Source organism: Myotis nattereri (assembly GCF_964212035.1).
Source record: "Myotis nattereri genome assembly, chromosome: 6".
NCBI classification, from domain to species: domain Eukaryota; kingdom Metazoa; phylum Chordata; class Mammalia; order Chiroptera; family Vespertilionidae; genus Myotis; species Myotis nattereri.
This window is the reverse complement of record NC_138081.1, coordinates 15,475,609-15,501,995: the sequence shown is the minus strand read 5'-3', so window position 1 is coordinate 15,501,995 and position 26,387 is coordinate 15,475,609. Positions and strand designations below refer to the sequence as shown.

At 56.2% G+C, this 26,387-nt stretch overlaps 1 protein-coding gene across 1 annotated transcript in view; it reads right to left on the bottom strand.

The window, feature by feature from the left end:
- Positions 1 to 17,514, bottom strand: part of TTBK1 (tau tubulin kinase 1) — a 40,856-nt gene extending 23,342 nt beyond the window's left edge. The window contains exons 1-13 of the mRNA XM_081094291.1: positions 17,360 to 17,514; positions 14,201 to 14,362; positions 9,632 to 9,779; positions 9,222 to 9,295; positions 8,721 to 8,861; positions 7,681 to 7,785; positions 7,211 to 7,276; positions 6,452 to 6,544; positions 6,243 to 6,368; positions 4,941 to 5,095; positions 3,586 to 3,817; positions 3,201 to 3,379; positions 312 to 855 (exon numbers count right to left, since the gene is read on the bottom strand). Of these exons, the coding sequence (XP_080950417.1) occupies positions 312 to 855; positions 3,201 to 3,379; positions 3,586 to 3,817; positions 4,941 to 5,095; positions 6,243 to 6,368; positions 6,452 to 6,544; positions 7,211 to 7,276; positions 7,681 to 7,785; positions 8,721 to 8,861; positions 9,222 to 9,295; positions 9,632 to 9,779; positions 14,201 to 14,308 (1,971 nt within the window). The 5' untranslated portion in view covers positions 14,309 to 14,362; positions 17,360 to 17,514. The remainder of the gene's footprint in view (positions 1 to 311; positions 856 to 3,200; positions 3,380 to 3,585; positions 3,818 to 4,940; positions 5,096 to 6,242; positions 6,369 to 6,451; positions 6,545 to 7,210; positions 7,277 to 7,680; positions 7,786 to 8,720; positions 8,862 to 9,221; positions 9,296 to 9,631; positions 9,780 to 14,200; positions 14,363 to 17,359) is intronic.
- Positions 17,515 to 26,387: the final 8,873 nt, after the last annotated feature.

The following is a 26,387-nucleotide window of genomic DNA, read 5'->3' as shown; positions in this document are numbered from 1 at the left end:
CCAGCGCAGAGCTTTCTGATGGCCACCTCTGGGCCTTGGCACATGCTGGCCACTTGGCCTGGGAGGCCTTTCTCCTGCTCTGTCACCTGGTGACCCTGCCCATAACGCAAGGCTCAACTCAGAACTTGGAGGGCACTTCCTCTGGGGAGCCCCGTCTGCCCCCCACGCAGAATTTCACACCCTGGAACCTGTCTGCCTGCATCAACGCATGCAGCTGTTGACGGCTGGCCGGGAGAGCCCTTGCACCCAGGCTCTCCTGCCAAGACTGTGGGTGTCCAGGGGAGGGGAGTGGGGTGCAAACCCAACCTTACCTGCCTCTGAGGGCCAGTGGGATCCGACTCTCTCCGTCGAGGGCGGGGTCCGGAGTGCAAGGGTGAGTGGGAAGGGCTGCCGGGCGTGGGGGGCTGCGATGTCTCTGATCGCCCATCGGCCTGGCTCAGCTGGGGTGGCGGGAACTGGCATGGTGTCTGTCGCAGGTCCTCCTCGGCCAGCGTCTGCATGCAGCGTCCCCGGGGCCCTGGCCTCCGCCGCTCCTCGCCCTCCTCGGGCAGCGGCCGCAGCTCCTCCGGCTCCTCGTCCGTGGTGCCCGAGGTGCTGGGCTCGGCCCCCGGGGGGAAGTCCTTGAGCTCTGTCTCCTTGTCAATGATGACCCACTCCTTGCTGTCGAAGTCCTCCTCCTCGGCCAGCGGCACCGAGCGGAAGGCGTTGCTCAGGGCCTCCTGTTCCACGGAGGCCGACACGTCCATGCGGCCGCTGGCCTGCCGGTCGGCCTGGCCCGTGTCCACTGACAGCATCTGGGCCGGCTGTGAGGAGCAGGCCTGGCGCGAGGGTGAGCCGGGCAGATCCATTCGTGACCTGCAAAGCCAGCCAGGTGGGGCTCAGTGCCGGCCTCTCGGGAGCCCCCAGGACTCCACACAGGTGGCAGGGTGGCCCGCGACATCTGGACCCTCCGGACCACGGCACCTCTCCCACCCTGGCAGCGGCCCCGTCACCTCCTGGGTTGTCACCCTCTGCCCTCACTCCCAGTAAAGCTCTCATTCATTCACTCATGCATTCGTTCGACATGCTTATTGTATGCCAGGAATGTAGCACACAGGAAATAAAGCCTGCTTCCTGTGCTCAAGAGTGCTCTCCCAGACACCCCAGGGAACCTTCATCTTCCTAAAGCCAGCTTTCCGGCAGCCTGTCCAGTGCTCACACCCACCAGGCGCTCCCTCCTGCTGCATCCCGGGCCAACGCCTGGCCCTTGGGTTTGCAGTTGGTTTTTCTACTCCCACCCTGCAGCCCTGCCTGGTGGGTTTCACCACCTCTGACAACTCCAGGGGCTCCCAGCCCCGAGGAGAAGTCCACATTCCTTAGTGTGGCGCCAAGGCCCTCGACCGCCAGACTCAGGCCCCGTTATCCATTCCTCTGCCAGACCCACGTCAGGTTCACACGCTTTTCCCAAATGGTCCACACGCTCATGCCTCTGTGCCTTTGTGCATGCTGTTCCCTCCACAAGGCCTGCCCTTCCACCCTGTGCTGTCCATCCCAGCTCAGGTGTCACCTGTGTGGAGCCTCTCCATCCTCCGTGGCAAAGAGTTGCCCTCCGGGTGCTCCCTGTGCCCCCTCTCAGCACAGAGCCCGTGAGTTTACGTACCTGCCTCCCGGGGGCTGTGAGCTCTGCCAGGCAGGGACGGCCCGTCTGACTGCTCACACTGGGGCATGGACCTGCCTCGGGACAGCTCTCACTGTTACCTTAGACTGTGCCGTGACCCTCACATTATTTCCCGAGGTTGTCACCCAGGGGTGCACAGCCCCAGCGTGGGGGGGACTCCTGGCTGACAGGGAGTGGAGGACAGGCCATTACAAAAGGAAGAACAGTCCCCTCCCAAAATGCCTGCGAGTGCCCCTGAGAACAGGGGAGGCTTGGCCCTGGGTGTGCTCACCCGCCCTCAGCCTGCGGGCAGGGGGCTGGCTCATCCTCCCCCACATCGGGCCAGGAGGGGAGGGGAGGGGTGCAGGTCGCAGCCCCCTGTGGGCTTTCCCAACATACTGCCGCCGGCCTATGTAGGACCTGCCCCCTCTGACTGTACACACTATTTTTATGGATTTGCTAATAAATCCATTTTGTTAGAATAAAAACACCCTGAGGGAGCTGCCCAGGGCCTGACACTGAGAGTCCCATGTAGATGGCTGCTGTCCCTTCCTTCCCTGAGACACTGTTTCCAGGGACATAGAGGAGAGGCGGCGCCCAAGGAAGAGGGGGCTGAAGAGCAGGGGTGAGGAGGGGCGTGGGAACTGAGGGGGGACAGGGGAACCCCAATCCCATCTGCTTCAGACTTTCCCCTGCTCCCCAATACCCCAAAGCCCACCCAAACCTTCTGCCCTGCCTATGAGATCCTGAAAACTCCCTTCCGGAAAAACCTCTCCTCACCCCTCTCCTTGCCCACCATCCTGAAACAGGCTCACTCTAAGCCAAGCCCGTTGGCTCTGCAGGGCTGCCCACCTCTCTTCTCCACTCATGTCCCTTCCAACCGCCCTCCCTCCTTCCTCCCTGTTCCGGAACTCTCCAGGCTACCCCAGGTGAAAATGAGGCCAGCGAGTGAGCATGAGTGTGAGCGTGAGTGTGAGTGTGTGAGTGTGAGCGTGTGTGAGCATGAGTGTGAGTGTGTGAGCATGAGTGTGAGTGTGTGAGCGTGAGTGTGAGCGTGAGACTGCCGGCTCCCTGAAGACGGTCCGCATCAGCCCTCTGTCCGGGCGTCAGCACAGGAACTGGAGTGGAGCTCGCTGTCGGGGTCTCCACACGGCAGAGGAGCGCGGTGCCCAGCCCAGAGGTGGGGTGTGGTTTGGGGCAGAATCCGGAGGAGGGGCCGCGCACTGGGTGTGGGAAGGCCCTCTCCCCGGAGCTGGGCCAGGGGGAGGCATCCCTTCCTGGAGCAGAGCAGGCCTCCGCCCTGCTGGGGGTGAGGTCCTACCGGGGCCACGGGAGGGCGGGACAGCGCTCCTCCACCCGCCAGGCCCGCGGGCCCTGCTGGCCATCACCACCTCGGCTCCTCTGCGCTCCAGCCGCCAGCACCAGGCCCGGCACGGGCTGAGTCCTGAAGACCGGGTACAAGCCTCTGCACTCAGTCCCCCGCCTCTGCCTGAACCGACCTTTCCTCCAGCCCCGCCCTGGGCGGGGGGAGCAGTGCCCGGACCCGCCCTGGTCCCCGACCCACCTCCTCTCGTGCAGCTCCGCCCGCCCGTCCGCAGTGGAGAGCCTCTCCGACTCCGGGCTGTTGACCCTCCGGTAGCGCAGAGAACGCACTGGGGTTGTCGGTGAGTCTGGAGGGGCTCGCACCGGAGAGCTGGGGACCCCCACCCCTCGGTTCTGCTCCTCTTCCGCCACGCAGGGGGTCTGCAGGAGAGGGGGGTCCGTGAGCCGGGGCTGGCAAGGCGGCCGCGGGTCAGGTGGTTTCTCGGGGTGAAGGAGACAGGGAGGGGGAGCCCCGGGATGCAGTGATGCTGAGATGGGGGGGGGCCTGTGGTGGGAGAGGGCGCTCGGAGGACGGGGGGCCCGCGGGCTGGGAAGGCGGCCACGCCCCGCCCCCCGGCTGCAGTTACCTTGCCGATGTTGATCCGGAGTTTGTTCCTGTTGACATCTGTCTCCTCCCAGACTTCAGCGTCAGGGCCGCCGGGGTGCGGGGCGAGGAGGGGGCCGGGGCCCAGCCCCTCGGGGAGCCGCCCAGGCAGGGCTGGGGGTGCGTTCTCCTGGTCACTCAGGTGCTCGCCCTGCAGTACGTCCTCCGTGTTCTCGCGGGGCAGGTCTCCAGGCACCGGCGTCACGTTGACCACCCTGGAGGGGCCAGGAGGGGTGATGGGCCAGGCTGGCGTGGGTGCCCTCTCCTGCCAGCACCGGCCCTGGAGATCACTGCCAGAGGGGCACGGACATGGGCACGGGGGAGGCCCCCGCAGGGGTGCGGGTAGCCCTCGGCCCGTCACCACCCCGGCTCACAAAAGCTCTGAGGCCAGAGGGTTGTAAGATGGGGCTGTCCGGACGGACGGACGGGCACACACCACCTCGCTCTGTGTAAGAGATCCCGCCCGGCCGGCCTGGCTCGGTGGCTAAGCGTCAGCCTATGAACCAGGAGGTCACGGTTCGATTCCTGCTCAGGTTGTGGGCTCGATCCCCAGTGTGGGGCATGCAGGAGGCAGCCAACCAATGATTCTCTTTCATCATTGATGTTTCTATCTCGCTCTCCCTCTCTCCCTTCATCTCTGAAATCAGTAAAAATATATAAAAAGAGAGAGAAAGAGAGAGAGAGACCCAGCTGCTTCCCAGGCAGGCCCAGCCGGATTCCCACTGCATTCGCTGCTTGGCTTGCTTTAGTCCAGGAGTGGGTCTAAGAGAAGGATCACTGTGAAGTCATTTGAGCGATGTCTTTATAGATCTGAGCACCATAACGTGCTGACAAGTCCTGCGGAGTCCCCTTCCCCCGGGTATGCCCGGATCCCCTCCCTGCCTCTCCCTGGCTCGCTCCTGGGGCTGGCGGGGAGCCCCTTCTCACGTGGCCACCTTCTCCTCGTGCTTGTCACAGGTGCTGAAATGGCTCCCACCATTACAAATACCCTCGACTCCACTGGGAGCCTCAGGGTTTACCTCTGCATCCCCGGGGGCGGGACGGGCCTCCGACATGTTCCCTGAGTGAACCCCCGTGAGCGGGAGAAATAACACTGTGGGCTCCGCAGTCTCCCTGGGGCTTCCTGGTCCCCCCTGAGGTCAGCAGCCCCAAATGAGGCCCTAACGCCGCACCCGACTGAGGGTGCCAATGTGGCAGAACTTCCTGGGATTTGAATCCCACTGTTGAGCACCAAGAAGAGGAGAGATGGACAGGTGTGCCCAGGTGGGAAGAGGAGAGAGCAGGCAGCTCTGGGCAGAGGCCAGGTGGCCCCCCCAGCCATCGTCCCCCCAGACTCACCCGAACATGGCTGCCGTCTGCCGCGTGTTCTGCTGGGGCGGGGTGGAGGTGCTCGTGGACAGGAGCGCGTCCGTGCCAGCCTTCTCCCAGTCGAAGGCCTCGTTCTCCGCGATGCCCCTCTCCTTCATGCTGTTCTCAAACACCGACATGATCAGCTGCAGGGGCGGGGGTGGCGGGAGGACAGAGAGGTGACCCTGGGCTCCCGGGAGGAGGGGCGTTGCTGGGATTGCAGTGGGGGGAGAGAGGGGCCTTCCAGGGCAGGGAGGGCCAAGAGGAGGCATTGGAAGGAGAAGGGCACATTGATTTTTGAGTGAAAACATGCACACAATATGCAGATCAGCATGCAAATTATCATCTTGGTTTAAGCCCCTGAGACCTGCCCCCTGTTACCGCTCCAGAATCCTCAGCTATTTCCAGCATCTCAGCAGAAGCCACAGCAGCTCCAAACCACTGTAGTTCCCCAACCCACCACCTGGGGTCAGGGGTGTGTACGGGCAGCTTCCTGCTGCAACGCCTCCCGCCCACCTCTCCTCTTGGAGGCCTTCCTGGATCCCCCACCACACAGCTCCCTTGGTCGGGCACAGTGCATGGGCTCCACCTTCACACCCATCTGCCAACTCTACACTGTAGCCGCCAGCACAGGGCCCAGCACAGGGTGTGCTCTCAGCCGTTTGGTCTGGGGGACCCCATGAGGCTGAGCTAAGAACTGGGGCAGGGGGAGCAAGGGGGGGACAGTATGGCCTCCTACTGCCCAAGTGTGGCATCTCTGCCAGCAACCAGGCTCTGTGCTCAGCTGTTTTCCCCACTTTCTGATCAGGGCCATGGGTCCTACGGGGGTAGGGTGGCGCCCTGGAAAGCGCACTGGACTTGGAGTCAGGTGCCTGAGGCCAGCCCTGCTCCTATCCAGGCTACCAGGCCTCAGCTTCCTCATCTGTGACATGGGCACAGTCACCCCACTTGGACTCCCGCAGAGTTTGGGTGTAAAGTGCTTGAAAGCGCTTGGCTTAATTGTTGAATGCTGAAACAATGACATAAGGAACACACAATTATCACCAAAGCCTTGTTTTGAAACTTAAATAAATTAATGCATGAAAAGCACGGAAAACAGGGTAAGCTCTTGATAAATCTTAGCTATGCCTACTGTTCATGAGAGTGCAAAACAGTTTCGTGCAGTTGGAGGACCAGGGGGAGACGGTCAGGGCCACGCCGGCAGGGGCGCGGGCCTCGGCAGGAGGGTGCTGCTGGCCGTGGTCGCCCACAGAGAGGAGTCCGGGGACGCAGGCGGGTGGCAGGCTCCCCCACCTGGTAATCAGGCTTGGTGAAGTAGTCGAGGCTGGCGATGTGGTCCAGGAAGAGGTGGAACTCAGAGGGCATGTGCTTCAGCAGCATCCGGTGCTCATACTTCTCCTTGATCATCCCTACCTGCTCCTGGAGGCGAGAGGCACAGGGAGCTGGAGCCCCAGCTGCCCCACCCCCACCCGCCGCCTCAGACCCAGCTGCGCAGGACTCACCTTGTCCTTGATCTTCCTCCAGGGCAGCTGCCCCACTGCAAACTCCACCAACATGTAGAAGAGGGACCACAGGTCATCGTGGCGGCCCATCTCCTGGGGGTGGAGAGATGGGGGGGGTCACCCACAGCCCTCAGGTCCTTCCCTGGGAGCAGGAGGCTGACCCTCCACTGAGGCACTTCAGTCAAGGAGGCCTGACACCCAGGCGTCTATGGGCACAACTGAGGTCTCCCTGAAGCCATGGCTCTCTCCCCGATCGGCCAGCACACCGAGAATCACAGTCAAAACTTCTGTGTGTGCTGCCCGGCTGGGGTGGCTCAGTGGTTGAGTGTTGACCCATGAATCAGGAGGTCACGGTTCAATTCCTGGTCCAAGTTTCGGGCTTGATCCCCAGTGGGGGGCGTGCAGAAGGCAGCCGATAGATGATTCTCTCTCATCATGGATGTTTCTCTCTCTCTCTCCCTCCCCCTTCCTCTCTGAAATCAATAAAAACATATATGTTTTTTAAAAACTTCTATATGCTTTCTCACCCCACAGAGATTGGTGCTGGGAACAGAGAGGAGAGGAGCCCCACAAACAAGGAAGAAGGGGAAGTCGCAGGCAGAACCATCCTCCAATCGGGGTCCCTGGAATGGCAGCCTCCAGCCCCTGCCCCATCCTTCTCTCCGCACCTGCAGAGCTGCCCACCCACCCTCTCCCCCAGCAGCACACTCTGCCCCGACCTTACGCCCGACGCCCCTCAGGCCTGGCTTTGCCACTCACCCGGTTCTTGTGGGCGTTGACCGAGGCGTACCGAACAGTCCCTCGAAACCCGGCCACGTTCCTAGGCTGCAGCGGAGAGAACACCACCAGGAACCTCGCCTGCTGCCCCGACCTTGGCCCTGCCCAGCCCTGCTCACCACGCCCGCCTCTGCCTACACAAACCCTGACTGCCCCCCCAGGCATCCCCCTCCCGTCACCTTGGCCTGGCCAGGAGCAAACCTGACACTCCAACCTCAGTCCTAACCCTGCCTCCTGCCCGTGTCCGTCCTTGACCAGAGGGGGCAGACAGATCGCAGAGTGTGGGTGTGGCAGCCATCCAGAGCCCAGGCTGAGGGAGCGAGGGGATGGCCAGGTGTGGACCCAGAGTGGGTAGCTGCTGGTACCCAACACGAGCCGGGCCTGGTCAGGCGGCGACAGGGAAGCCGGGTGAGGTCCCCAGGAGGCCAGGACGGCTGTGAGGCGGTACTCACGGGCCGAACGTCCCCCGTGGTGTTGGTGTACTGCCGGGCCAGCCCGAAGTCCAGCATGTAGCACTTCCTGTAGGTGGACGGCAGCCGGCCCATGGCAAAGTTGGACTGCAGGAAGACAGCAGTGTGAGCTGGGCTCTGCCCCTACCTGGCGCACCTCCCGGGGCTCCGAGAAACAGGGTGAGGGACCCTCAGCCCACACACCCTCACACAAGAGTAAAACGCCAGCCTGCAGCCGGCACAGCACCTCATCTGAGGGGCCGGTGGAATTCTCCCCGTTTTAGAGATGGGGAAAATGAAGGTTGAGGAGCTTAGGGGGCCACTGATGGCTGAGCTGACAGCTGAAAAGAGGTCTGTCTGCCTCTAAGTCCTTGGGACTCCCCGGTAGGACAGGGAGGCTGAGTCTAACTAAGGAGTCTGGCACCTACAGTGCTCTTGCTCTGTGACCGTGGGCCATTCAATCACCCTTTCCGAGCCCCCGCTTTCACCCCTTAAGAATGGCACTCTTGCCGAAACCGGTTTGGCTCAGTGGATAGAGCGTCGGCCTGCAGACTGAAAGGTCCCAGGTTCGATTCCGGTCAAGGGCATGTACCTGGGTTGCGGGCACATCCCCAGTAGGAGATGTGCAGGAGGCAGCTGATCGATGTTTCTCTCTCATCGATGTTTCTAACTCTCTATCTCTCTCCCTTCCTCTCTGTCAAAAATCAATAAAATATATTTAAAAAAAAAAAAAAAAAGAATGGCACTCTTCTCAGCCAAGAGCCAAGATGTCACAAACTTAGCTACTTGGAGTTCTTGACAAAGACCCTGGTCCCCGTCCCTCAATGCCCCCGTGCTTCCCTGCCCTTCACCTTTCTAGTTCAAGGACTCTTCAGGTCGGGGGAGAAGGAAAGGGAGAGAAGTACAGAAGAGGGCACGGGCATGGCCCGGGGCGGACAGGGCTGTGTGCTCCTGCGAGGCAGGTAAGAGGCAGAGGTGGGGCCTGGGATGGAGGAGAAGCCAGGGGCCCCGAGAGGGAGGGTGTGGGGCAGGGCAGCCCTCACCGGCTTGATGTCTCGGTGCAGGAAGCCCACGGAGTGGATGGCCTCGATGGACTCCAGGATCTGCTTGCCCAGCCGCAGCGTGGTGCTCAGCGTGAAGGTGCCTCGCGGCTGGCTGCGGCGCAGGTCCGCCAAGTTCCGGCCCTGGGGCGGTGGGCAGCCTCGCTCAGCGGCCACCCACCACTACCACTGGGCCACCCACCACCACTGGGCCACCCCACCCACCACCACTGGGCCACTCTACCCACCACCACTGGGCCACCCACCACCACTGGGCCACCCACCACCACTGGGCCACCCCACCCACCACCCTGGGCCACTCGACCCACCACCACTGGGCCACCCACCACCACTGGGCACTCTGCCAAGCCTCGCCCCCCCCCAGGCTGTGCTCACTCCCCCTTCTCCCAGAGCCACAGTTTCCCTTCCCCACTGCCCCCACAGGAGTGGCAGCCCACGCCCCTGGGTGACTGGAGGGAGGATGCGTGGGCCACGTGGACTCACCTGGAGCTGCATCACCACATAGTTAAACTTCTCGTTCCGGCCGCAGCCAATGAAACGGCACACATGGTCTTTCCCTGAAGACACAGACAGGTGGCTCCCAATTCCCACCCCTTCTCACTTCCACCCGCAGGTGGGCTCCCAGTGTATTCTGGATTCCTGGTCCCCCTACCCTTAGTTCCATCGTCGCTCTGACACTCTGGTCCCCTCTTCCCTCCACCACACTACACCTCTCCAGCCTCTCAGCCCATCACCTCTCCCGGCCCCTGGCTCCATCACCTCTCCCGGCCCCTGGCTCCATCACCTCTCCCGGCCCCTGGCTCCATCACCTCTCCTGGCACCTGGCTCCATCACCTCTCCTGGTCCGTGGCCCCATCAGCTCCCCCGCCCATCCTCCTGCCCTAGGCCTGTACCTTGCAGCTTTTTGAGCACGGCCACCTCCATCTTGAGGACCTGCTTGGGCTGCTGGGCTGACTCCACCTTGAGGGCCACGTTCTCTCTGGTCAGCAGGTCCATGGCCTCGTAGATCTCACCAAAGCCCCCACCTCCAATCTTTTTCAGCTACAGAGACAGTGAGGGGGGGTGGGGGACACAGGGATCGGGCTGAGCAGCCCCTCATCCCAACCACTGCTGGGTGGTCTCCTTCACTGATGGGGGCGGGGGCCATCCTTGAAGGGGAGGACCTCATGTCTCCCCCCTTGCCCCACCCACCAGGGCCCCCCCTCCTCTCCTAGTGCTGGAGACAGACAGCTCAGCCATGGTGGACACACACACACGCGCGCGCGCTTGCGCGCCCAGATGTCAGTGGGCAGTGGGAAAGGGTATGAGACGTGTGACTTCATAGAGACATGGAGCCATGGTCACGCGGATTCTGAAGAGGTAATGGGCTGTCATGGCTCTTCTCCTCTGGACAGACAATCGATATTAGGCCCCCACATCCGCTGCCTAGACTGAGCAACTTCCAGAACCTCCCAGCTTCAGGGCAGACCCCCGGAAGGGGTTAGCAGAATCCGAAACGGTGTCACCAGGGTATTGGGTGGGGAGTATTTGGGGAGGAGACCAGGAAAGGCCTGAAGGAGACCATTCCTGCTCTGAAGCTCACATCCCTCCCTAGGCCCCTGCAGGTGCCCAAACCCAGGGTGGGCGTCCTCTTTGGGGCAGGGGACACGGGCGCATGTGGGAAAGGAGGTTTGGAGTGAGTCTGCTCATCCCCAAGGCCAGTGCAGTGCAGAGCTAACCTCCCAGCTCCTCCTCCTCCTCCTCCTCCTCCCAGGGCAGGTAGTGAGGAAGGACAGAGAGGATGGAGGAAGAATCAGCAGCGGAGATGAGCAAAGCTGAGTTGTGGGAGGGATGAAAGTCATGTCAAGTCAGAGGCCCAGGGGTGTTGGAGAGTGAGGGTGCTGCTGGCACTGATGGGGGGACAAGGGAGAAGGTGCTGAGTTCTTTGGTTGAAGAAAGATGGACAGCTCAATTCTCACCTCCTGGGGAGCCTGCCCCTGGCAGGTGACCTGCCCTCTAGCGCCTTTATTTGCATCCTGTTGGCTAATAACTCAGCCACAGCTGCTAATGATTGGATGGAGGCGCTCTGATCCGCCAGCCTGTAACTGGCTCTGAGCCTCCTGCACCGCTAAGCCCTCCCCCCCCACCCCCCAGTATTTATTCAGTGGGAATGAAGGGAAGAAGGGGGCAGGGCTGTGAGCACCCCGCAGGTGACAGCTGAAACCTCTCTAGAAAGAGAAGGATGAAGGGAGATCTAGAAGAGAAGTGGAAGGCCGGATGGGATCTTGGAGACTCTTGTGCCCAGGAAGGAGGCAGGAAGAGAGAGGGGGGAAGAACAGTGAGAAACCAGAGTCCCTCTCTACTTGAGACAAAAGTTGAAGGTCCGACTTCTAGGAGAATTTCAGAACCAGGAGGGATAGGCGCAGACTCCGGGAAGCAACGGCACGCCTTCCCTGGGGAACTTTAAACGCAGGGGAGATTTCAGTACCGTCTGGATGCCTTTGTGGTTTGCTGTGTGTGAGCATGGAGGAAAGGGCCAGGGGGTGGAACAACCACCACCTCTCGGTTCTGCGCTCCAGACTCACAGACCTCATCTCAGCTCGTCCCCAAAGGGTCCCAACAGCACAGGTGAGGAGTCACAGGGGTCGCCGTTCTGCACAGAGGTCAGCACCTGGCCCCAGGTCACAGGGCTAGGAAGTAGCAAAGCCGGTGACATTCAAACCCAGGCAATGTGATGCAGAGCCCACGCTCTGAGCAACGACATTACAGGAACAGTGGATCACACTGGGGTTAAAAGTGTTGGGGCTGAGACTCAAGCTCAGATCTTCCAGGCTCCGCTATCCTTGCTGGGGGTGGTAAGGAGGGTTCGGGGCAGCCAACACATTTCTGACACCGGCTCCCCAATTTCCCAGGGTGCCCAAGGTTACTAGTATTTCTCTACCACATTCATTTCCAGAGTCTATTGTTCCTTCCTTAGTCCCCTTCTTACCACCCCTCACCCACTCTTTACAGCACCTCCCTGGGGTGGAGATCTGGGCATCGTCACCCACCCACTCACCCAACACCCCTCCTCCCTGGGCCCTTATCCATGGCCATAGCAGGCACAGTGACTAGGCCCATAATACTTTCAGGAGACAATGAAAATGTGTCCGTTTCTTTTAAAATCAGAAGGAGAGAGAAATTCACGTTTAGGTGAAAAAGAAAATTTAAATATGTAATACTGATGTATTCCTCTTTATGCCAGTGCAGTCATAAAATACAATTTTTAGTAATTTATGATTGAGGAAGGGACCCAGGAAAGCCAGAATGCAGCCCCGCCCACAGCCCAGCAACAGGAATATTCTCTCAAACTCCCTTCACCAGACCCTATTCACACCCCCTCCCCTGCCAAAGGGCCTCCCTACACTGGGGGAGAAATCTAACATAACGGGACCAGCATGCACATCAGAAAAAGGAAGCCTGGTTTCTCAGCCCAGCTCTGGGTGACCTGGGGTCCGTTTCTTCAATTTTCGGAGGTTCCACGTTTCCTCCTCTTGGGCTAGAACTGGTCACAAAGATCCATCAGCTCTATGGTCCTGATTCTTGGATGGGCTGATTCTTGGAAAGCGTTAGTGTTGGCCCAGCATGCAGACAGACCTGCTTCTACCGACCGGTCAAGGTGACTGGACAAGTTAAGGAATCTCTGTGCCTCTGTCCCCACACCTGTGACACCGGGCTAACAGTGTCTACATTTTTCACAGCCCCTGGCAATAGTAAATGCTCAAAACAAATGCTAAGTTTTTGTTACTATTATTGTTTGTGATTCTACTTCTGAGAATCCTGCCTCAAGAAGAATACAGCGTTATTATTTGTAAATACTCCATCTAGTGTCACTGGCCCTCATTGTCTCCTGGCTGCAGCCTGTCTCTGGCAACTTGTTCTTGGTTCCTGAGCTCTGCCTCACGCCTCTGTCCCATCCCTCACGGGGAGATGGCCGAGGGGAAGCATCTGGCATCCCACCATGGCTAGTTGTCCAGGGGCCAGGGAGGAAGTGAGCGGCAAAGAGAGGTAAGTGGCAAAGACTGCATGCATGCCCCTTTCCCTAACTCCCTCTTGTCACTTCTCTCCCACTCATCTCCCACTTCCTCTCAAAGAAACACAAGAAAGTTATAACCCGAACTCAGGAACACCATCTTTTTCTCACCTCTTCAGTGCAAATGTCCGTCTGCCTCCAATCTGCCGGCACAAGAAGCTCCGGTAACACTCCTCCTTTTACCAGACCTCATTCCTTTGATTACTGCCCTGGCTCCTCCGCCCCCATCTCTGTCTTGTCACTCTCCCTCTCAGGAAGTCCCCTTGGGGACACAGACAGCCCCTACCTGCAGCTTTCCAGCTCCTCCAGTGCGACCCCCTCCAGAGACGTCCCTGACAAGGCTGCCACCTTTGCCCCTATCCCTGGCCTCTAAGGGACCTGCCCAGCGGAGTGGTTGTTTCCATGGAGATCGACCTGCACACAGGCCCCACTCTCCTCTCAACCCCTAACCTAGTTGCACCTCTCCCAACACACACACACACACACACACACACACACACACACCCTGAAAGAGAGAGGCTCAGTATAGACCTGACCTGTACCGCTTTCCCTCTCTTCCTCCTGGCTCCCCACCCAGGTGCAGACCCACAGTTCACAGACTGTCACCCGCAATCCAGGGCACAGGCCTGCCCCCACAATGATAAGAGGCCAGCAGAAGCTCTTATGTGACGGAAAGACGGGGGTGGGGGTGGGGGTGGGGGTGGGAGTGGGACAGGGATTGGTTTATAGTAGGTCCTGTTCCCCAGACATTGCCATTTCCCTAACCTTCAAGTGTCCCCCTCCCATCCAGACCCCCGCCCCCGCGCCGGAGGCTAGCTTGGACTACAACTCCCAGCAGGCCGAGCAGCCTGAAGTCCTGGGCTGGGGGAGCAAGGCACGCTGGGAGATGGAGTCTCGGCGTGTTGCACCTGCCGCAGGAACCAGTGAGGGGAGGAGGGTGGATGGAGAAGATGGAGGGAGTGCGGGTGCGGTGGGAGCAGGCTGCGGGGCCTCTTTCCCGGAACCCAAGCCTTTCCATCCTCTGCGGACGCGGAGGGACACATGCTCACTCGCTGCCCTTCTCCAAGGTCCGGCAGAGAAAGAGCCCCCTCCCCCACCCTCCCTCCGCCCCCACTGAGCTCTGCAGCTCCAGCTCAGACTTCCAACCAGGAGTTGTTCCAGGCTGGGACGGACCGGCGTGACCTAGCCGGGAAAGGGGTGAGAGAGGGCGGGGCTGGAGCGAGGCACTGGGAGAAAGCGAGTGTCCACAAGTGCAGGCAAAAATAAGGACCTGCAAGCACTATGCACATGAGCTCAGGGGCACCTCCCTCATTAGGTTGGTGCGCTAAAGGCACCCGTTCTCACTGGTCTCCAGACCCCCTCCTCCCCTCCTCGCCCGCCCCTCCCTCGGACCCGCCGGTCACTCACTCACCACCTTCCAGCGATCCTTGACCACGTAGTTGGCCGGCAGGATGTCGGCCTGCTCCCCTCCCCCACTCATGTTGGTTTCGTCCTTAGGAGCAGCCGCTAGGCCCTGCATCCGCCAGCCGGAGGGAGGGGTGTCCGCAGGGCCTGCCCTGGGGGGGCCATCTACCTGGGGGAGTGCGGAGGGACTGTGAGTGGAGAGGACCAAGGACCACCTTGCAGAGATGAAGGGGAGCCCCATCCTTCCCAGGCCCACCAGGCAGATGCTCCAGGGGTTGCTGGGGGGAGCAGCCGTGGAGGTCAGAGGAGAAGGCAAATACTCTTGGCAGGAAAGGAGATACAAACTACAAACTAGACATGTGAGAACCAGCAACACACACGGATGGGAAAAGGAGAGGACAATGATTGTGAGCAGGCTGTGGGGGAAGTGTTTCCCAAAGAGACGTAGGCTAGCGGATGTGGGGGAGACTGCCCACCAAGGAGCACACCAGCCTGGGACCCAGGCTTGTACTGGGGAGACCTAGGCCGAGAAGGACCCATCTGATGACTCCACCTGTGGCCCCTGGCACCCACCCCTTCCCTGTGCCACAACATGCCAGGGAGAGGTGCAACCGAGGCTATTGAAAGGGGAGAACTGCTGGCGAAGGGGTGACCCATGGGGACACACAGCAGAGTGACAGAGTGGGTTCTCTACCTACGAACCCACCAGGGGAGACGTGATCATCAGAGAATGAGGAGACACCTGGCAGCCCCTCGAGCCTGGTGCTGAGTGAGGAGGATGCAGTGTGCCTGTGTGCAAGGGTGGGAGTGAGGAGGTGAACACAGGCAATGGACCCAAGACATGGACTTTAAAGGGACAGCAGCGATCAGGCCCCTCAGAGGGAGAGAGGCAGGTTGAAGTGGGAGGAATTGGCGACTGCAGGGAAGCAGCCTAACAAATGAGACACAGGGAGGAGCAGGTCTGGGGGGCGTGGGGTGAGAGAGCCTTTGGCCACACCTTTCTGTGTCTGCCCAGGGACCAGGAAAGAACACAGCTCCTGTTGCATTAGAACAGGTACAAGCTGGGTATCAGGGAGCATGTCCCAACTGTGAGGGCTGGGAGCCAGCCAGGGTTACCCAGGGAAATGCAAGGGTGTGCGTGTGTGTCTGCGTGTGTACCTGTGCATGTATCCCTCTGTGTGAGTGTGTGTGCATGTATTGTGTGTCTTTTATTAAATTTATGTGGGTGACATTGGTTAATAAGATCATGTTGGTTTCAAGTGTACATTTCTATGATACATGTCCTGCATATTGCATTGGGCCCACCACCCAAAGTCAAGTCATCTTCCATCACCATGTATTTGTCCCCCTTTATCCTTTTGCGTTCCTGTCTGCGTGTGTGTGTGTCTGTGTGTCTATGCCTGTACATCCACGTCTGTGTGTGCTTGTGTGTGTGTTGTGTCTCTGTGTGATATGCACGTGTAGGCAGGGGGCCAGAAGAGAGAACTTGAGATCTCTGCCAGCCCAGTCCAGGAGCGGAACCAGGGTCTTTTCTTCCTTTCTCCCCCCGCACTGTTTATAAGCGCACCGCTCTGCCCTCACAATGACCTGGCATCACAGACGGAAGGAAGGTCACTCTGGCTGGGGTTGGGGTCGGGTGAAGAGGGGAAGTGCCTAAGATGTCTGTGGGTGGGGTGGGAACTCCATAGACCTGTCTTGCCTTGGGATGGGGTAATGCCCCGGGGCTGCTGTGTCTAGCCATCCTGATGGGGTGGGGGGCAGCATGGAATGCTGATGGCCTGGAGACAGCCTCCAACGGGTCATGGTGTGCCATGAGGGACAGGCGGAGAAGGGATCTTCATGGGGAGGAACACTGTCACTCTTTTTCTGTCTTTCTTCGAGTGACTCGCCTGACTGTTTCCTCCAGTCCACACAACTGCAGGTATCAGAACTGATATTAAACAGGCCTCTTCCCTCCTGCCAAGTGGCACATGGGGCAGGAACTTGCAGGGCAGGATGAAGGGGGAGTGAGGGTTGGGAGGAGGGTGGGAAGGTGGGGGTCTGGAATACACGTGGAGGAGGCAGGTTGAAGACAAGATGAAAGGACCCATTGACCAGTAGGGAGGGATCCTTGAGGAGCTGACAGGGTGACCTCTGGTGGGCCTCGCAGTCCTGTGATGGCGGAGTCTATAGGTTGATGGGGGAAGTTTACGTCCTGCTCCCATGTATTGATGGGCAAGCCCAGAAGGAACAGATGAGGTGGCAAAGGAAGAGTGGACACAGGAGGACAAATGGGGGGTCCCTGCTTCTCCCTACTCACCATCCTTCCCACTCCCTGCCTCAGAGGACTACACTCAACTCAGACTGGGATTGGGTGACACGAACACGAGTAAGTTGGCTGCCCCATCACTACCCCTCAGGACCCGTGGGCTGGGTGGAGGCATGGGTGTGAGTGGGCGCGGCTCTCAGAGGAGGTTTTTACGGACATGTGTCAGAGCGCATGTCTGAGAGTGTGGGGCTGGTGAGGAGAGCGAGGTCTGAGTGGTTGGGAGCTCATGGTGTGTGAATGTAGGTGTTGCTGTGCAGCTATGCAAGGTGTGCGCCAGGCATGTGTGGGAACCCGGGAGCCCGGGGAAGGGGAGGCAGCGGAGACCGGTGAGGGCTGGTGGAGAGGGGTGAGAGGATGTGTGGGAGGAACAGGGGGGATGGAGGGGACCGGGAGTGGCAGGATCAGAGGAGGGGGTTGGGAAGAATAGAGACAGGTGAGAGGGCATGGTGGCAGGAGCAGCCACGGGACCCTGCGCGGGGTTCTGGGCGCAGCCGAAGGGGCGGGGAAGTTGGTAAGAAGGCCGGTGGCAGGAGTGGAGGGCAGGACAAGGGAGCGAGGCTATGGAGGCAGCGCGGGCGACTGGTCCGGGGACCGAAGACGGAGCCGTGGAGACGGGGACAGAGGTCGCAGCGAGGAGCAGAGCCCTGGCCGGCGGCGGGAGAGGGTGGCCAGTGGCCGGGCAGGGGCCGGTCCAGGCCTCGGGTGCGGCCCAGGCGGGGTAGGCCAGCGCCCCGGCTCGGCGGGCGGAGACGGCGCAGGGAGGGGGCGCTGGGAAGGCTGCGCCGGGAGGGGAGCCAGGCCCGAGGCCGCGAGCCCACGGAAGGAGCCCCCGCCCCGACCCCCGCCCGCCCGCCTCACCTGCTCGGTCCCCGCTGCGGCTGCGGCTGCGGCGGCGGAGGCAGCGGCCTGGGGCGGCGCATCCCCCGGGGCCGGGCCGGGGCGGGGGCGGGGGCGGCTCAGGGCGGCGCTGGGCGGCCCGCTCCCTCCCGCGGCGGCGGCGGCGGCGGCGGCCTCCGGACCGGGACCATCCCGGCCCGGCCGGCCCCGATCCTCCTCGGGCGACAGCGGTGGCAGCGGCAGAGCGGGGAGCTGCCCACAATGCACTGCGCCGCCAGCATCAGCACCAGCCCTGACATCACCGCCCCGCCGCCCTGGCTCTGACATCACCGCCCTGGCTCTGACATCACATTCTGCTCCGCGCTCTCTCCTCCGGCGGCGCGGGGGCTCTCGCGCGCGTGGTCCTGCTCTGGCTCTTAGGCTCTCCTCACGGTCTCAACCGTTCACTTGATCGCCATCCCCCAGCAGGGCCCGCTCACTCCTTACCTGTCCCAGACGCCTCACCTGTCTCCACCAGCCTTTACCCCTGCGCTCCCAGCATGTCCCTGCCACTCCCCGCCGGGCCCCATCGGCCTCAGCCCCTCCCCTCACTCCATCCTCCATGCACTCATGTGACTTTCCTCTAAGCTCACTTCCCCTGCCCGGCCATACGTCCCCACCCCCTTCCTTCTACCCATCCCTCACCTATAACTCACCTCACCACATGTGCACCTTACCTCCTGGCTCACCCTGGCTCGCTCTCTCTTTGGCCCTTTCTCCCATCTGCTGACAAACTCCGCCGTCGTCTCTGACTGCTCACCAAATAAATACACACTCTTCACTGAGACATTAAGCATTCTCTCTCCCCCACCAAGGCCCCACAGAGGCTACGGCTGTCCTTCTGACAGATTGGGTTGCTCAGCATTCACTGAACACGCTTTGCACATTGTCTCTCTCAGATCCTTCCTTCCATCCTCATGCCTCCGATAAATGCATACTGAGCGCCTTCAACAACACCACCACCAATAGCAGCAGCTATTTACTCCTGCCACTATGCTGACTGTACACATATTAATTCATTTAATTCTCATAACAGCCCTATGAGGTAGCAGTACTGATGCTGTGCCCATTTTATAGATGAAGAAACTAAGGTACAGAGCTTTGAGCACTTGCCTTAGGCTACACAGCTGGCAAGTGGCAGAGCTGGGATCCAAACCCCGGCTCCAGAGCCCATACTCCTGGCCACTCTGCTGGCAGGAAGTGCCATTGCGTCTGCAAGATGGGTCAGAGGAGGCATCTCAGAGGAGGTGCATTCCACTGTCATCTGAAGGATTAGAAGGGGCCAGGGCGGAGGGTGGGAGAGACTTCCAGCTGGGAGGAGAGCCTGAGGGGGCAGGCGAGGCGCGTGCAAGACCACGAAGGGCCTTTTGTGCTGTGCTAAGACGGGATTTTCTCCACTTGGTTTTTGAAAGTGTAGTGGGTGGTGTGGTGTCATCCAGAGGCCCCTTCCGAGTCCAGGTCGCCATTCCCAGGCTGGTTCCCTCTCTGGGAAGGTCCCTTGGCCTAGGACAGCGGTTCTCAACCTGTGGGTCGCGACCTCTTTGGGGGTCGAACGACCCTTTCACAGGGGTCGCCTAAGACCATCGGAAAACACATATATATTACATATTGTTTTCGTGATTCATCACTATGCTTTAATTATGTTCAATGTGTAACAATGAAAATACATCCTGCATATCAGATATTTACATTACAATTCATAACAGTAGCAACATTACAGTTGTGAAGTAGCAAGGAAAATCATGTTATGGTTGAGGGGTCACCACAACATGAGGAACCGTGTTAAAGGGTCGCGGCATGAGGAAGGTTGAGAACCGCTGGCCTAGGAAGATGCTTCATCCAAGACCACGCGCCCTCCCTGGGGCATCCCAGACCTGATCACCGATCGGCCTGTGAGTGCAAAGGCCTCCACCCTTTCCTCAGCTCGGGACAGCTCTGGAGGGACATCCATTTTCAAAACTCCTGAGGGTCTGCTGAGGCTTCTGTTGAGACTGCATCGAAGCCCCCTTCCTCCGCCCAGCGCTGCTTTCTTCACTCCTCCACAGAGGCTGGTCCTCGGAGCACTTACCTGTAAGCCTGCTGCACGGTCACCTGTCTCAGAGTCCGTGCCCACGGCCATCAGTCCTTCCGACCGGAAATCACTGAAGAATTCTGAGCAGCAATAAGACCCAGTCTGATCTGAGTATGGGGTTAGAACTCTAGGTTGACCATTTGTTTCAGGACTTAAACGTGTTGCTCTACTGTCTTCCGGTTTGCATTGTTTCTGATGAGAAGTCTGCAGTTGCCCTTATCTTTGGTTCTCTCTATGTAATGTGTCTTTTTCTCTTCTGACTACTTTTCAGATTTTATCTTAATCACTGGTGTTAAGCTATTTCATTAGGAGTGTCTTGCTGTAATTTGATTCATTTTTCTTGAGCTTGGGGTTTGTTGAGCTTATTGTATCTGTGGATTTACAGTTTTCATCAAGTTTGAAACATTTTCAGCCATTATTTCTTTTTCCCCCCAGTCATTCTTTATTCAAATATTTATTCTGACGCCTGCTTTCCTTCACGGACTCGCATTGCCCTGGCTGTCAGGCTGTTTGAAGTTGTCTCATTTATGCTCTGTTCATTTTCTCTCCCCCGCCCTGTCTTTTTACTCAATGTGTTCGTTTCTGATAGTTTCTACTGCTCTGTATTCAAGTTTATTAATCTCTTCTTTTCCGGTGCCTGATCTGGTAATAACCTCATCCCCTCTATTTTCATCGTAGCTTACATCTCTAAAAGTTCAATCTGGGTCTTTTAAAATCTTCCATTTTGAAATCTTCAGTTTTTCTTCTAACGTCTTCAACATATTGAGTAATTATAACAACTCTTTTCATGCACTTTTTTACTAATTTTATTATCTGAGTAATTTCTTCATTCATTTTTTAAAATATTTTTATTGATTTCAGAGAGGAAGAGAGAGGGAGAGAGAGAAGAAACATCAATGATGAGAGAGAACCATGGATCTGCCGCCTCCTGCACACACCCCCACTGGGGAGCGAGCCTGCAACCCAGGCATGTGCCCTGACCATGCCCTGACTGGGAGTCAACCACCAAGCTATGCCGGCCAGCTTCTCACTCTGGGTCATATTTTCCTGCTCCTTTCCAAACTGTAAATTTTTATTGATGCCAAATACTGTGAATTTTACTTTGCTGGACCCTGGATATTTTTCTGTTTCAGTAAATATTCTTGAACTCTATTCTGGGATGCAGTTTATTTACTTACAAATAGATTGATCTTTCCAAGACTAACTTTTTAAGTGTTTGTCAGGTGGGACCAGAGCAGCCTCTAATCTAAGGCTAATTTTCCCCGCCCCTGAAGCAAACCCCGGGACAGTTTACCCAATGCCCTGCGGATGGTGAGGGCTCCCAGTCAGCTGGAGGGAATGGTCACTATTCCCATGCTTGAGTGAGCGCCGAGGCTGTCTGCTCTGCTCCTTTCAGAGCAGTGGTTCTCAGCCTTGGCTGCACATTAGAATCACCTGGGAATCTTTTTAAAATCCTGATTTCTGGGCCTCATCCTCCGGAAATTCTGTTTCTTTGTTATGGGGTAGGGCCACAACATTAGTAACAAAGAAACAGAATTTCCGGAAGATGAGGCCCAGAAATCAGGATTTTAAAAAGATTCCCAGGTGATTCTAATGTGCAGCCCAGGTTGAGAACCACAGTTTTAGATGGTTCTTTCCCCACTTTGGAGAGTTTCCTCACACCTGTGTGCTGATCAGGCCTCAGCTGACTGTCACGGGAAACCCTCTGGAGATTCCAGAGCTTTCCCTCCTGTCCTGGGTTCTGTCCTGCAGACTAGCTGCCTTGGCCTCCCAGGACCCCCCAACCCCCCTCCTCAGCTTGAGGAGACAGCCAGGCTCAGCCTGCGTTCCTCCCGCCTGCACCCGGACACCCCGCAGGCCACACGCGGGGCCACGCGGAGCTCACCTGGCTTGTTTTCAGGGTTCCCAGGATTACTGTCCGGTGCTGCTGATGCCCAATGTTCAGACGTCATTGTTTCATGTACTCCGGCCAGGATTTTGGTTATTAAACATGGGGAGGTTTACAGCAAGACTCACAACATCCAAATGAGCAGCGGAGCCTGGCCCGGTGGCTCAGTGGGTTGGAGCATTGTCCCATGCACCAAAAGTTTGGGGGTTAAATTCCTGATCAGGGCACATACCTAGGCTTTGGGTTTGATCCCTGGCTGGGTGTGTACAGGAGGCAACTGATCGATGTTTCTCTCTCACGTCGATGTTTCTCTCTCTCTCTCTCTCTCTTTCCCTCTCTCTTCCTCCCTCTCTAAAATCCATAAACATATCCTCAGGCGAGGATAAAAATAAATAAATAAAATGAACAGAGGGTCTGAAATAGACATTTTTCCAAAGAAGACATACAAATGACCAACAGGCTCATGGAAAGATGCTCAACATCACTAATCATCAGGAAAATGCACATCAGAACCACAGCGAGCCCTAACCGGTTTGGCTCAGTGGATAGAGCATCGGCCTGCGGACTGAGGGGTCCCAGGTTCGATTCCGGTCAAGGGCATGTACCTTGGTTGCGGGCACATCCCCAGTGGGGGGTGTGCAAGAGGCAGCTGATCGATGTTTCTCGCTCATCGATGTTTCTAACTCTCTATCCCTCTCCCTTCCTCTCTGTAAAAAATCAATAAAATATATATTTTTTTAAAAAGAACCACAGTGAGGTATCACCTCCCACCTGTCAGAAGGGCTACTCGCAAAAACAGAAGAAACAAGTGTCAGTGAGGATGCAGAGAAAAGGGAGCCCTGGTGCACTGTGGGTAGGACTGTAAATCAGTGTAGCCATTAGTGTAATGGAAAACAGCATGGAGATCCCTTCAAAATTACAATAGAACTATTATATGACCCAGCGATACCTCATCCGGACAGTTATCCAGAGGAAATGAAGTCACTGTCCTGAAAAGATATGTGCACCCCCATGTTCATTGCAGCATTGTCTGCAATAGCCAAAATGTGAAGATAACCTTCATGTTCATTGATGGATGAATGGGCAAAGAAAATATATTATTCAGCCAATAAAAGAAGAATATCTTGCCAGTTGAGACAACATGGAGGGACCTTAAGGGCATTATGCTAAGTGAAGTAAATCAGACACAGAAAAACAAATACTGTATCATATCACTTATGTGTGAATTCTAAAAACAAATTCATGATACAGAGAATGGGTTGGTGGTTGCCAGAGGCAGGGGGTTGGGGTGGGTGAAATGGGTGAATGTGGTCAAAAGGTAGTAAACTTCTAGTTATAAAGTAAGCAGTCCTGGGGTGTAATGTACAGTGTGGTGACTATAGTAATAATACTCTGTTATTTATTTGAAAGCTGCTAAGAGAGTAAATCTTAAAAGTTCTCATCACAAGAAAAAATAATGTGTAACTACATTTGGTGATGGATGTTAACTAGACTTATTGCGGTGATCATTCTGCAATATATACAAATACCCAGTCATTATGTTGTACAGCTAAAACGGATACAATGTTATATGTCAACTATATCTCAATTTTTTAAAACCCACATAAGAAAAAGCTGAGAAACAAAAAAAGGGAGCAAGGAAAAACCATGGTAAAGGGATAGCACAAAAGAGGAGAATAGGAAAAAATCCAAGTGTGGAATTAATCACAAATATAAATGGATAAAATTCATTGATTAATAGAGCATCAGCTTTTTAAAAATGCAGGTATAATAAGCCGTAGCCAGTTTGGCTCAGTGGATAGAGCACCAGCCCACAGACTGAAGGGTCTCAGGTTCGATTCCAGTCAAGGGCATGTACCTCGGTTGCAGACAGAGGCAACCAATCGATGTGTCTCTCTCAGATTCTCTCTCTCTGTCTCCCCACCAACACTCTCTCTAAAAATCAATGGAAAAATATCCTTGGGTGAGGATTAACAACAACAAAAAAATGCAGGCACAATAAGCTGCCTATTAGAGACACACTCATACTATAGAAAGGCTGAAACTAAAGATGTAAAAACATGTAAGTCCAAAGGAATTTATTAGAAAAAAAGTGAATCACATAATAAGGATAGAAAGTGTACCACCAAGAACACATAACAGTTCTAAGCTTGTACTCAATGGCAGTCTCAAAATATAAATAAAAATGGGTAAAATTACAAGGAAAAAATTTAAAATCTACTGTCAAAGGGAGATTTTAACAAAATTACCTCAGTAATTGATAAAAAATAGGCATCCCCTAAAAACAATAAGGATATAGAAGATTTGAAAAATAAAAATATAACAAGCTTGGTCTAATGTACTAGTATATGTGTGTGACTATCACATACAGATAATATATTATCTGTTATAGTGTATCTATTATATCTACTTTAGGTACTATATGATCTATTATATACATGGATATCTATTATACATAGATATTATATTCATACTATTATATGCAAACTAGATAATACATGTACCTCATAGATAACCCTATATAATAAAAGCATAGTATGCAAATCGTCCCCTCGACCAGGAGTTGTCCAGGAATTCTACCAGGGGGCAGGGCTGGCCAGGGGAAGGGAGGGAGTACCCGCTGGCAGCCAGCAGCCAGCAGCCGGCAACCACTAGGTACCCCACCAGTGCACGAATTTCATGCACTGGGCCTCTAGTATATTTATAATAGATATTTTAATATATGTAGATAGATATGAAGTAGGTATAACAAAATTTTAAGATTTTATAAACCTGGGAAGTAGACACAAGGATATTTGGCATGCTATTCTCCATAGCTTTCTCACACTTGACATATTTTGTAATAAATTTTTAAATTAATAATTATCACAGGAAAGTCTGAAATGGAGCACAAAGGCTCTGTTTTGGTCTCCACAGATGCTGACACAGAAGAACGACCTAGGAGCTGAGATGTTTCCCCTTTCACAAAATTTCCATCAGAAGTAGTGTCACTAGCAAGGAAACACCCTAGCAACTGGGGTGGGGAGGAAATAGGACTAAGAATATACCCAAGTAAGGCGGGCATCCTATATAATAAAAGCCTAATAGGCAAATTGACCGAACAGCGGAACAACCGGTCGCTATGATGCACACTGACCACCAGGGGGCAGACGCTCAATGCAGGAGCTGCCCCATGGTGGTCAGTGTGCTCCCGCAGGGGAAGTGCTACTCAGCCAGAAGCCCGGTGGTGGCAGTGCTAGGGAGCAGGGAGCCGGCTTCTGGCCTGTGGGAGCACTGCTCAGCCGGAAGCCGGGCTCATGGCTGGCAGGCACAGCGGTCGTGGCGGGAGCCTCTCCCGCCTCCGCTGCAGGCAGGCAGTAAGGAGTGAGGGGTCCCAGACTGCGAGAGGGCACAGGCCGGACTGAGGAACCCCCCACACCCCAGTGCATGGACCTCGTGCACTGGGCCTCTAGTAGTATACATTCAGGCAGAGATTGTCATCTCTATTTCCTCGGTAAATCTGGTCCCTGCTCCTCCTTCTGGCCGGAAGCAGATGTTTGATCTGGGTGTGCAGGAGGCAGCGTGTGAGGCTACACTGGAAGGGTCGTCCGAGTGCTGGATTTCTGTCTTCGTTGCGTCGCCCGGCCCTCTGCGCGTCGCTGCCTGACCTAATTTGATTCTCCCATTCTCGAGCTAAGGCTGGCCCCTCCCAAAGCCAGACGGAGGCTAGAGCCTCAGACTCTCCTTCCTCCTTGGTACAGCTCCTTTAGTGCCTGCCGAGCGTCCTACACAAAAGAACGCTTTTGAACATGTGTCCCCTGCCCGGCGGGTGTGGCTCAGGTGGCTGAGTGTCGTCCCCTGCACCAAAAGGTGACCAGGTCGATTCCCGGTCAGGTCACAAGCCCAGGTTAGGGCTCGGTCCCCATTAGGGGGTGAGCAGGAGGGAGCCATTGATGTTTCTCTCTCACATGGACGTTTCTCTCTCAATAAAAACATATTTTTAAAGCTGTCTCCCCAACACTGTTAAAAGATGCATTAAAACATGAGTAAGGTTAAACCATATGTGCAGAGATGCACATCTGGGTAATAAAGAAGCATAAGGAAGTTGATTTGTGTCCATTTTTAAAAAACTTCTTTTTTATTGTTGCTGTTAGTCCTCACCCGAGGATATTTTCCCACTGATTTTTTTTCTTTTAGAGAGTGGAAGGGAGAGAGGGAGGGAGGGAGACAGGGTGGGAGAGAGAGAGAGAAACATCGATGTGAGAGAGACACATCGATTGGTTGCCTCCCACACGTGCCCAGACTGGGTCAGGGGATTGAACCTGCAATCCAGGTACATGCCCTTGACCGAAATCGAATCCACGACCCTTCAGTCCATGGTCTGATGTTCCAATCCACTGAGCCAAACTGGCTAGGGCTGTGTCTATTTTTTGAAAAATATGTTTTTATTTATTTCAGAGAGAGGTAGGGAGAGGGAGAGAGGGACAGACACATCAATGATGAGAGAGAATCATTGCTCCGCTGCCTCCTGCACGGCTCCCACTGGAATCGAGCGCACAACCTGGGCATGGGCCCTGACTGGGAATCAAAGGTCGATGGTCAACCGCTGAGCCACACAGGCCGGGCGATGTGTGCCCATGTTTATCCTTACAATGACAGTCAGCACAGTGGTGACTTTCGGAGGGAGCAAGGGGACTGTGATTGAGACGGCACAGATGGAAACCTCTGGGTGGCTGAAGATCTATTTCTTAATACAAGGGGTGATTGCAAGAGCGATTGTCTCCTAATGTATTTGCTTTACAGTGGTTTTCAGCTGCTGGGTTTTACCTTATAATAAAAATATTTTTATTGTTATGTCCCCTGAATGAATGATGGATGGACCTAGGCATTGAGTTGCTAGCATCAAAAAAGAGAGACAGCCAGACACTGCCCCAGGAGGGGTGCACGCCACCACCGGTGAAGCAGTCTTGCCCAGGATCGCACCTGCACCTGGTCAAACCTCTAGGTCCAGCTTCAGCCGAAAGGACAGAGGAGCACTTTAATGACACCACGGGGACTATCATCAGCCCCTC